General features: G+C 39.7%; 1 protein-coding gene across 1 annotated transcript in view; it reads right to left on the bottom strand.

Moving 5' to 3' along the window:
- Positions 1–11,187, bottom strand: part of tnfrsfa (tumor necrosis factor receptor superfamily, member a) — a 43,807-nt gene extending 32,620 nt beyond the window's left edge. The window contains exon 1 of the mRNA XM_037692344.1: positions 11,127–11,187. Within this exon, the coding sequence (XP_037548272.1) occupies positions 11,127–11,159 (33 nt within the window). The 5' untranslated portion in view covers positions 11,160–11,187. The remainder of the gene's footprint in view (positions 1–11,126) is intronic.
- Positions 11,188–12,628: the final 1,441 nt, after the last annotated feature.

Here is a 12,628-nt window from a genome sequence, read left to right as displayed (position 1 = left end):
TTTCTGTCTTTTTGTTGACCTTTTTTGTACGTGTGTGATTTTTTTTCTTTTTTTTTAAGTCTTCAATTCCAGGAACATCTTTTATTATTGTTTAATAGAGTTCATGGACAAACAAATAAAAGGGTTACAAGTTCAACATGTGCAACATTACTTAAAACACTGCTTCATTGTGCTGTCCTTAAATAAAATGACCATTTCCAATTTATGGAAGATTTAGAGACCGACTTGAAATAGAATTCAAAATTAGAAAACACCACAGTTATAATAGGATTCTTCTGTGCAACAGGCAAAACTAAACACACATTTATATAAGTGAATTATGAACAATTCAAAAATAACCCTTCATTTAAAACTAAACATTGTACATTTGCCACTAATTAGGATTTAGTTTCACTTTTTTTTGTACACTTCCGTAATTGTAGCAGCCAGTTGTTGTTGTACACTTCACGTGTCTGAAGGCCGAGCCTGACAGGACAGTGTATGCTCTCTGCTTTACAGAGAAAGCTTGGCATTCCCTGGAGGCAGGCAGAGAGGGAGGAGGGGCGCCCATGAGCAACTTTCCTTGAGTGATAAATTACACTGACATTTTGTGTGAGATGATGAAGACAAGAACAAGCCAGCTGCTGTCAGGAGAATTAACCGTGACTCTTGATACCGCTCTGTGAATAAATTCAAAGTTCAGCCGAGCTCACATGCATTCATCTTTATAAGAGTAAACAACAGAAAACGAAGGCGAACGACTTCAGTGTCGGCTGCAGAGTGCGAACAGTTTGAAAACAAAATTGTCGGGCCATGAACGCACACACGCACATACAGTACAGTGCACAAGTGTGCGTGAGGTGTATGTGTGGGAGCGTGTGAAATACGGCTGCCCCCTCCTCTCAGGGAGCACAGGAAGCTCGAGACAATACCGAGACTTCATGCAGGGTTCAGCTCCAAACGGTTTCCCTCAGAGCAGGCCCAGCACTCGATCAGACCCACAGCACATCCGCCAGCCTGGATATTTATAACTCGGGGAAGCTGCAGCTCCATGACACAAATTCTTCAGTTTCCTCAGAAGGTGTGCCGCGCTGATTACATGAGTAATCGTAAGCAGGTTTGGCTACATTTGCCTAAACAAGCGACTGATAAAACAGAAAAACAAATTCCGATTTGTTGACGACAATGGTAATACATTTCCTCAAAGTTACAAACCCAGAGCTGGTGAAACGACGGCAGTGACAACAAGTAATGTTGTTTTGATGGGGCAGGAGTAAAGAGCACGACCAAGAACAGTTTAAGAGCTGTAATCAGGTGGAGTGATAGTGGGGAATGGTGACTCAGAGGTTAGAGAAGACATCCTGTGATTCAAAGGTTGCCGGTTCAATTCTACAGACTAACAAAAATGTGGTTGTACCATGTACCATGGTGCCAACTGGACCATGTTGCCATGAGAAACCTCTTTGCTAACCGAACCTCAATGCTAACAGTATCATGCTAACTGGACCATGTTGCTAAGATAACCTCACTGTCATCAGAACCACTCTGCCAATTGGACCATGCTACTGTAGATTTATTTATTTTTCACTTTTGGCATCTTGTTACTGTATTTTTATTGCATGCTTTGAATAAATCCTAGTTTATGTTAGTTTAGTTTATGTTAGTGCTCGCATTAAGTGTGTAAATTAAAGCCGAACAGATCCTGTGAGAATCGTGCTGCTGCTGTTCAGTGTACTGTTTTGCACTATTAGTGACTGGTATATATCTTAGATATTTTGACGTACTGTTTGGCGTTCGTTTAGCGTATTTCTTAGTTTATATCTTAGATCCTTATTTACTGTTTCTTTTTACACTTTATATTTTTGCTACAGTTTGATGTAACTGGGACCCTGTGTACACAATTTCATTCGGAAAGACAATAAAGTATCTCTGACTCTGATTTGCCCCACTATAGGCCTTTGAGCAAGACTCTTCGTTTGCTTCCCGGGCGCCTTGGATGGCAACCCTCTGCCCCGCACAAAGGGCTCAGTTGTGGCTGAAAGGCATCCAGTGTAAAAAAACAAACAACAAAAATTTGATGCCCTGAATAAGGAAGCAGCCAAATAAAGAAAGCAATAAAAAGAAGTACCAATGTGATAATTTCCAGATTGTTTTTTTACAGAGCACACATCACTGAGTCATGCAGTATGCTCTTTTAAGGCTGAGAAAGTTATAGGCTGTTAAGTCAACCATTTTAAATCCTGACTAGGTTTGTCACGGGGAGGCATGGCCTCACAAGACAAGAACAGGAGGGACCATCAAAGGAGAGCAGGAGGAGATGACTAACAGGAACAACAATCCATCAGCTCGGCCTAGAAACAGTCGCATTACAGCTCACCTTTATGTTGTAGAGAGAACACAAAGTGCTGGCAGTTTTAAACCCTCTCTGTAAACAAACCACTGAAAATACGCAGAATACGTGCCTGGTGGAGCAGATCAACCAGGAGTTAAGTGGTCGTCAATAGCTGGAATTCATGGCAAATTTATGTCTTTGTAAACAGATGTCCGTTCTGTGGACAAAGACTGGGTTTGTTTAAACACTTAAAAACTTTAGTTGGGATAAAGTTGTTTCATTCAGGAGAGCAGGAAGTTAAAAAATTTAATAAATTTTATACCACACTGGCTTCATGTTATGCCAAGTTTCCTGTCCAGAAGTGCAGAATACTGGTTGTAATGTGCAGCTGCCAGTTAAAACTAAACAAACTACGTGATGGAGCTGGTTAAAGACCCTCAGTAAACTCTGCTCAATCACATAAAGTGAAATACACCAAGAAGTACCGTATAACCTTTACCATGTCTCAACTAGCTTATCGATAAATGCCTGGCATTCCTTCTAGGAATATATATTACCCACTGCCTTACAGGTCAGAGGTTTAACCTAACATAACTTTATGTTGAGAAATTACAACTGTAGCCATTTTGAAAATAAATACAATCTCATGCAATGATGGGAGATGTATGGAAGAGGATTAGGACCAGGGTGCAAAAAATATATATATAAATTCCCTTAATTCTGAGAAAAAGTCAGAATTAGAAAGATAAATTCTGACTTTGGTCTCCAAATTCAGGAAAAATAATTGCATTGTGGCCCTAATCCTTTTCCGTAGAGATATGCTCAGAGTACGTGTTGTAAATGACTCTCAGCTACCATCACATCAACGTCTGTAAAACTGACTGAGATAAAAACATTTTTATGCTGACCAAGGCCCGCTTGGTGGCCATCTTGAATTGGACTTATACCAAAAAGTTCAGTTTTAGATACATTTCTAATTTATTATTACTTTAAACATTTTGTAAAATTCCATTCAATAATGCATGATACATTTTGCTAACAGATAAAAGAAAGCTGACTCTAAAAAGTTAACAGCAAAATCTAAAACAAAAAAGTCTCTAGCAATTTATTAGCGGTCATAATAAATGTTGGGGCCAGAGTATGTACCAGAATTTTTGTTCCCCGTTGTGGAACGAAGGGGGGAATTAAAAATACCCTCCATCCCCTGGTTGTCCATCCATGCTGTGAGCATGATAACTTCAAAAATAAGTGAGGTGCAGTCTTCCATTTTGGTGTGTGGCTGCATCTAGCCATAAGAAAGGTTCATTTTCAAAATTGTGTTGCCAGGTCAAAATCCAAGATGGCTGACGTCATATATGTAAACTGTGTGAGCTGGATAACTACAAACATAAGCAACTTTCATTTTGGTGGCGTAAGAAAGGTTACTATCGAAAATATATTTGCCATTGGGTACTGCATGTTTTGTTTTGTGTTGTTTTCCAGTTACATTTTTAATAACTCGGACCAACTTGATAGAAAACCTACACCAACAACATTCCAACTGGAATCATTTAACAGATGAAGAGGAGTCCGTTTTCACACTGGAAAAACTCTTCAGTGGGAGAAGCTTTTCTTTTTAAATACAAGTAACCAAATGAGTGACTCATTGAAACAATTAGGCATCATAGAAAAAGTGATTTGTTGTTGTATAAGAAGATAATAAAATAAATATGGTGATTTCTTTCTACAGTTATGTTTTCCATATTCATGAACATTGTGTCAGTGAGAAAGTTATAAAACACAGAGTCTTTCTTTCAAGGGGTTGCGGTAGCTCAGTGGTCAGTGGCGCGGTCTCGTAATCCTGAGGCTACAGATTTGAGCCCAGGCTGCATCAAGAAGGGCTTCTGGCATAAAACAGTTGCCAAATGTTTCGTGTAAAGTTTGCTTGCTGTGGCCACCAGCAACCAAAAGCAAATAAAAACAGAGTAATCTATCAAAATAAAAAACAGTCTCTTTAGACTTCATTTTGATCTTTTCTTCAGAACTCTGTAGCACAGAGGCATGGTCTCCAGAAAGAATCACACTTTATACGCTTTAGTAACTAATGTCCTTAAAGATGTCATGTGACCTCGCTCATCTGATGACTTCAGTGAACTTCTGAGGTAATAAACGGCTGCATCTCAACACAGATCGTCAACCGAAGAGCAGATTGTGTGCAACTCAGTCACGCCAAACACACAACAGAAATAAAGGCCTAGCATTCCTGAAATTAATACACATCACCCACCACATTTCACACCAGAGCTTCAGACTGGGATCATGTGGAGAAACGACAGAGTTCTAACAGTTTGGTTCAAACGTTAAAAATTACGTTATGAACAGTCAGTCAGCACCCAGAGTACGAGTCGGGAGTGACGAGCACATTAAAGCTGAACTAGATCTCTTGAAAGCTGCCTGAGATATGTTTTCTAGGTCAGTAGTCTGTAGCAGTCATCTTGAGTTGAATTTACTCCAAAAGTTAATGAGTTGTAGAAGTCCATCCCATAATAACCTTCTGAAATTTTCATTAAAATCTGTCTTGTGGTTCATGAGGTTTTTTGCCAAACAGCCAAACAGGGTTAACTTCAACAGTTACGTAACGTACTAGGGAAAAGTTGTACACAAAGAGTAAAACTTGAAGTATGTGCTGAGGATAAGCCTCGGCTACTGCCATCTCAAATTTGAGCTTTCATTTTTCTTCTTTCAGCTGCTCCCTTCTTCAGGGGTCGCCGCAGAGAGCTAACTCGCACAAACATTTGGGAATTGATTTTACGCCGGATGCCCTTCCTGATGCAAGCACAGCCCTCTGTGTGGAGCAGAGAGCTGCTATCTAGGGCACCGGGGTCAGTCTGGGGAGTTGAACCGACGACCTTCCAATCACAGGCCCAACTTCTCTAACCATTGCGCCATCGCTCCCCCCCCCCCCCCCCCTCAACAATCTCAAATTTGAGCTTCATATCTGTAAACATGTTTGTGTTTGCCAAGATCAGTTAGCTGTGGCAGCCATCTTGAATCAGGTGGATTGAAAAAAGGTTAACCAGCTGTAGACGTACATCCAATACCTCGCTACTTCACAGCTCGTGTTTCGCGGGCTCGCTCAATCGCGGCTTTTCAAAATAAGATTGGACATGACACACAATTGGCTGATTGATGGATGAGTCACACGATCGGCATGAATTTTTTTAATTTAACATAAATTATTTAGCACCTGACGCACCTATGTGCAGCCCACACTGCAGGAGAAGCTTCCTCGCAGCGTGTCATATCTCAACTCTGCAGCAGAGAAGTGGGCGTGGCCGAGAGCGCTGGCAGAGAGCAAATAAACTACTTGTACTACTATTCCTACTTAGCAGTTTTTCCACTTTTCGCGGGGCTTCAGGTGTACGGATCCCCCGTAATAAATGAGGAACTACTGTAATTACTTTCTCAGTTTGGCTATTACCCATGCAGTGAGCCATAAGATATTTTGTTAACAAAACACACACGAGCAAAAACAGCGGCAAGCAATAAAGCTGACGGATGTTTGTCAGTTTAGTTTGTGATGTTGTACATAGGCCTGTCATGATAACACATTTTGCTGGGCGATTAATTGTCTCAGATATTATTGCGATAATATTGTTTGAAATTTGACAATAATGAGCAATTATTGTCAAATTTAAGAAGAAATGTTGGTAAATTTTTGTGTGTAGTACCTTTTTGCTACCACCAGATGACAGTATAAGACTGTTTGAACTGAAGGACGGATAGTGAGGGAGCGAGCAGCGTGTCTCTAAGAAAAATGGGAAGGAGGCCCCTTGACGTGACATGAGCTGTCTCTCGTTCCTTTCTTTGGTTCTAAAAATGGCGGATGCTTGGTGTGGTTTGAGCTCTTTAGTAGGGATGGGGCTGATCCGATCCAGTATCGGCCTCCGATACCAGCATAATTTACGTATCGGATTTTTCCGATCCACCTGCCGATATTTCAGATCCATGCATGGAATGGATTTCCTGAACGGCGGCGTGTCTCATGAACCCAAAGTAATAAGACCCACTTCACATTCAGGAAATCCAGTTCATAGTTTGCAGCCAGCTACAACGTGAGGACTGAGTTGGCAGCAATGTGGCTAACAGCTAACAAACTTTTCATCGAAATATGTCCGCTGTGTGGAAGTGTTTTACACTAGAAACACCACAAAACAAGACAGCAACGTGCAATGTCTGCAGAGCCATAGCGCCACATTAAACCGCGGTAAAATTAGTTTTACGTTGGACATTTGAGCTCCGGTGCTTCAGCGGGCCGCTACTCTTTGGTCAAACCGAAAGAGGCGACTCGACCCCGGCCAGCCGTGTCCAATCTGACCCGCTCAGTCTGCCCGTCTCTGAGGAGGGACAGACTGAGCGCAGCTGACTGAAATCAGGCTGCCTGCTTCGGATTGAACAAGAAGAAGACGCTGAAACCACGGAGCTCTAATGTTTACAGAGAATTTTCTAAACTTCATCATAATTAATGACCAACCACTATCAGTTGTAGAAAACGAAGGATTTCGCGGCTTGATACTTGCAGCCAAGATATAGTTTACCCTCCAGGAGATATTTATCAGTGCAACAGTAAACAATCATAAAAAACATGATTTGAAAATTATATATATTAAAAACATAAACAGCTACATTATAAAGTGAAGTAAAATACTAAAAACGGGAACATGTCTGTTGGTTTATGTCATGAACTTAGATGTTTGAAGCCATTTAACATTTTATTTTATTTAATTCATTCATTTAAATGAAACAAAATAAAAAAAAATCATCAAAAAGAAAACATTGAATGAAAAGAGTTCAGAAAGAAGAAAAAAAATTCTTATATCTGCCATTAATTTAAAAAAATATAAAATAACTTTAAACAATCACTTAAATTAATCACTTTAATATCCACTTTAAAGCTAGGAATAAAAAGAAACATGTTTTGTGTTAGCAGATTTTAATTCTAACTTTAAAACTTATCCAACATTAATAAAACTTACCTCAAGTTGCCTTTTTGGACATGCATGCACATATTTGTACAAATTGTACTTGAGAGGAGATTATTACAGCCTCATATAAAATCAATGATGATCATGATATCGGAACTGGATCGGTATCGGCCGATATTCAGATCTAGGTATCGGGATCGAATCGGAAGTAAAAAAAAGTGGATCGGTGCATCCCTACTCTTTAAAAAAAAAAAAAAAAGTTATACTAAAGTCCAGAGGACCAGATTCAATTTTTTTAAGATCTTCAGCATAACATTTTTCACACAAAGCTTTTAATAAAACTAAATAAATAAATAAGTAAACAAATTCTCAGCTTCTTTTTGCAGAGAAAAACAAACTTTTTACACAAAGCCACGGGTTTCAACTGTGAATTTGACAAGACGACAAGACGGAGGTTTATTCCCCGAGGTCGGCCTGTTAGCTTAGCTTGTAGCTTAGCTGCTTTTAATGATCCAAAAACGTGATTTTGGATGGTTAAAACAGATTTTAAAGAGAAAGGAGAAATAGAGGGGTCAGTGAAGAGAACCAGAGTTGAGCTTTTTGTCATCCAGTGTGAAGAAATGATAAAGCTGATAAATGAAAATGAGGTCGATAATTTTCATCATGCGATTAATTGATTTATTGTTTATCGCGACAGGCCTAGTTGTACACAGTAAATTATAATAATGTAGCTCGTTCGTACAGTGTTGAGGTGTGAGCTCAGTGTAGTGGCATGTGCTGTATGAGTAGGCAGCATCTGAACAGGTGGCACGCCCTGAGTGAGTCAGTATGCAGTGATTCACCTTCACCACTGTAACAGAAACAGGTTTCCTTGGGTTAATAAACGTGCCTGCACTGTTAACAGTGTCTACAGCCTCAAACACAAAACCACCTGGACTCTGACAGCAGGGACGGGGTTGCTCTGCATTGCATCATTCAGTGCCCAAGTAGTTTCTTTTAGCCACAAAATCATTAAAGCTTTTTAAATGGACACCAAGCAAAGCAGTACACATATTTTTGTCATTTTTGAGTGATGTTCTGTCAAATAGTTATAAATAGTACCTGTATCAGTCATTGGAGTACTGTACAGGGTTTGGCACAAAATAAATAAAAATCCAGGAGTCTGTCCAAGAAAGTAGCAATAAACTGTCTTAAAAGTCACTCAATAATGTCAAAGGAGAAAAACCAAAACACTTAAATATGTTTAGAGCCATAATAAATATTTTTTGCTGATTGTGTTATTTCACAATTCCACCTCTCCTCTGTGCCACGGTCCAGAAAAAGTGACGCTCATTATTTTAGTGTACATTAATGATTTACTTTTAAAGAAACGTTTACAAAGCTGGCCCGCAGTGAGGGTGGGATCAGTCGACCACGCTTCTGCATACGTTATTACAAAATAGGAATATGAAAATGCAGCTGCTACAACCAGCGTTCAGCAGCACAAAGTTTAAGATTTTAAGTGAGAATGCTAAGATATATTTTTAATGGACAATCTCTAAGGGTTGTACATTTATTAAGTAAAGCAATTATTGTTATATTTTGTTAATTAACAAAACGCCTCAGTTTCCAAAGATCTCACTGACCATAGAAAAACTCATAAGGGTCAATCTCTAGTACTTATTATGGATGTTTGACAGAACGTTACTGCAGGAATGACCAGGCTCTTTCGGAGCAGCAAAGCAGTTTGTTGGCTGCATGTGCAAAAGTTTGGCAAGTCCCACATGTCAGTCCTGCCCTCGTTCGGTTGTCCACAGAGACAGAAGGGACCATTTCCTGTGCGGACCCACACCCAGACACAGTAAGCAATCAAAAGATAACAATCCAGTGTACATTTGCACGGGCATGATAATCCTAAGAAGTAAATTGATGCCACTAATATCAGCCCATCTGTGTACTCGGGACAGGAAGTTTACTGGGTGGACAAGCACGTACGCTCTAGCAATTTAAAAGGAGTGTGTGTTAGTATTTGTGTGTGTGTGTGAGGGGGGGAGTAATGGGTACAAGGAGAGGAAGGGGGATGAAGTTTCCTTACAGTCCCGTAGCAACAAGGTCTCCAGAATGTCCTGTGGTTTACAAAACAGAAACATTGACTTTGCCGCCCGGAGATGAGAATCTGATTTCAGGGACGGAACATGACATGACTTTAAACAAATATGCAGAAAGTACACAAATAATCCACGGTTGTTACATTCACTTTGACAAACTTCACCGTTACGAGTTGCAGAGTGTGTGTCTGTTAAGAAAAGCCACGAGTTTAACTCGGCTTCCTTCTTATCACATGTACATGTGAAACAATCACTTTATAAAGCTGTCAGCATTCAAAGCATGTGCTGAGGTCAACTCTCAGCTACTACCACACCAAACTTTAGCTCAATGTCTGCTGAAGCCACTTTCGTGTTGACTAATGTCAGCTAGCTCTGGCGGCCATCTTGAATTGAACCGACAACCAAGAATCAGTTGTAGATGTAAATCAAACGATTTCAAAGTTTCGTAAAGACGTACCCTGTAGTTCAGGAGATATTGTGCGAACAAGTTAACTCCAAACTGTTAATGGCAACATTTTGCACTTGCGCTCAGAATATGCGTTGGAAGTTGGCCTCAGCTAACCACACTAGACTGAGGACTATAATCTGTCAAATTCACTGAGTTATGATCATTTCTGTATTATGTAAGGTCAGTTGACTTTGGTAGCCATCTTGAATTGGGTTGACTCCAAAAGTTAAATCAGCTGTAGACGTCAATCAAACAGTGGAGTAGTCTATGCGATACGTGAGTATAAGGAGTATATCCACTAGAAAAGCTGAAGAATTTCAGTATACCCATTTAAAAGTGCCCAATGACACATGACACGTCATTGTTATGATAAATGGGAGTTAAACACTTCCATAGCAATCTACATGTATGCATCACTTGTTTATTACATTTGCTTATGCAGCAAATTATTGTACAACTAATAATTCTGTACTTACTACTTAATACTTGAACATATTTTGCTTTGATACAGTTTTATAAATTATATAACATGTTTTTAATACAAAGCCAACTGCTGTACAAAAGTTTGTTGTCCATTTATTCAAATAAAAGCATCAGAGAAATTTGGAAATGTTCAATATGCTTAAAAATCAAAATAAACTGACAATGACATTATATTAACCAGTGCACTTTGGTTTCTAAGCACAGTATACCCGCTACAAAAACATGGACTGCACCACTGCAATCAAATGAATAATTCCCGAAAGCTTCACCAAAATCCACCAAGTGGGTCTTGAGATATTTTGCTAACAGACAAACAAACACAAACACTTAGATGATGGCCAAAGAGAACGCACCATGCAACACTCAGACCTGGCAGTGTGAACTGATTAAAATGTCAGAAGGAGCTGGAAAAACCAAGAGGGGGATGAAAAGACATCTCTGTGAGGCTGAGGAGCAAACATGGCTCCTCTCACCTTAGCAGCTTATAGTGCATGTGCTGTTTGACCACTTGATGTGGAACACAGATGGTGGGTGTACAGTGGGCAGAGAGGGGGACTGCTGCAGCACATGTCTGAACCCAGAAACAAGAGCCGACGAGGTTCAGGAATAAACAGTTAAACGAACAACACACACAGGGCTGCTTCCTGTGGGACAATACGAGGCTTGTTCCATCTTCTGTGATTTCAGCTCCACAACATTCAGTATCTTTACGGAAAACTACTTTGGACCACTTATTATTATTTTTAAAAACAAACTATTACCAGCGTTGAATACGGTTCATGAGATAGTAAAATATGGCACATGTAGTTAAGCTTTATGTCGTCTTTACTTACACAAAGTTTCCCGACCATCGAGCCGAAGTTCATCTTGGGAACTTCGTGATGAGGCTCAAATCCCCACGGCGTTAAAAACCACCAGCTTCAAAACGTCTTAGAAGAAACTGACTCACGGTGAAAAACGTCTCCAAAGCACAAGTCCGAGTTTTAATCTGTCAGCCGCTTTCTGTCATCGGTTCACTGATTAGAAAGGAAAAACTTCACGGCTTTTCACTGAGCTTCTGCGGCGACACTCGGTCTGAGAGCGAATGAGTTTTTTATGAGTCCAGAACAAACTGTGACGTCAGTGGCCCGCAGCCAATCACAGCGCGCCTCCTTGGAACACGATTTAGCGGGTAATTGTGGGTAATTGACTCAACTACAGGTAAATGATTCTCTGCTCTGATTTATTTAAACTTGTTTAAACATCATTCTTTGACACCCTCACACAAAGATGACAGAAGCTGCTGGGACAACTTTATTTTTAATAAAAAGCTTGTCACACTTTCAGTACAGTATTATTGTGGGAATATGGTAAATGGAGTGTACTTATAAGTTACATAGCACCTTTCTATGTTATCAGGACACTCAAAGCTCTTTACAACACAATCTGTGCCTTGTGTACCCATTCATACAGCACTCTACTAGATCTCTACAAAGGTAATTGAACTAATCGTTCTAAAGAGACTAATCAGTGATTTATCACATTCATACACTGAATGGGACACATCGGAGGCAATGAGGGGTTCAGTGTCTTGCCCAGGGACACTTCAACATGTGACTGATGGTGGAATCGAACCCCCAACTCTCCCACTGGAGGACGACTGCTCTAACCACTCAGCCACAGCTGACCCCAACGGTGATAAAACCAAACAAAATATTGAGTATAAAGCATAAATCTGAGAACTTAAAATAATATCTAACTATAGTAACACCAAACAGTAAACCCCATTTAAAAATGTGTATTAGAAACTGATGTGCAAAATGGAAGAATGTTCAACATTTTTTTATTCTTTTTACACTTCCCAAACTACCTGTTGAGAAATTGAAATGAAAAGAGGATAAACCATCTCCTGAAGTGTTTTTCATTGTTATTTACTATTATCCATTTTTATCACCCACCATCAACAGGCCTCCCCAGGTAAACATTTACAACAGTGATTCATAGTGATTAGCCACTGATTCATTTTGGAGCAACTTCTCCTACTCCACTCCTGTTTCCTGGAATATCTTACAAAAAGATCTGAAGCTCTCGACCTTGACCTCTGGCTTTAAGAATCTGTTGGACTCTTGGCAGGGACCAATGCAGACATGTTCCTGTTTTTAGTTTTCTACATTCGCCTTAGAATCTAGCTGGTTTTTGTTACTTTTCTTTTCTTTTTACTTTTCTTTTTTTTTTTTTTTGCCATCCTATTTGTTAAAAAAAAATAAATCTGTATGACTTTTTATAACTGTTTATCGTTGTCGCTGTTGTCCATTGTTGTCATCATTCTTTGTTGAAATCAGGTCTCTCTTGTAAA

This window comes from Nematolebias whitei, chromosome 18 (genome assembly GCF_014905685.2).
Source record: "Nematolebias whitei isolate Nwh7 chromosome 18, NemWhi1, whole genome shotgun sequence".
In the NCBI taxonomy this organism is placed as follows: domain Eukaryota; kingdom Metazoa; phylum Chordata; class Actinopteri; order Cyprinodontiformes; family Rivulidae; genus Nematolebias; species Nematolebias whitei.
Note: the sequence above shows the minus strand (reverse complement) of the source record. Positions and strands in the feature narration are given on the sequence as shown.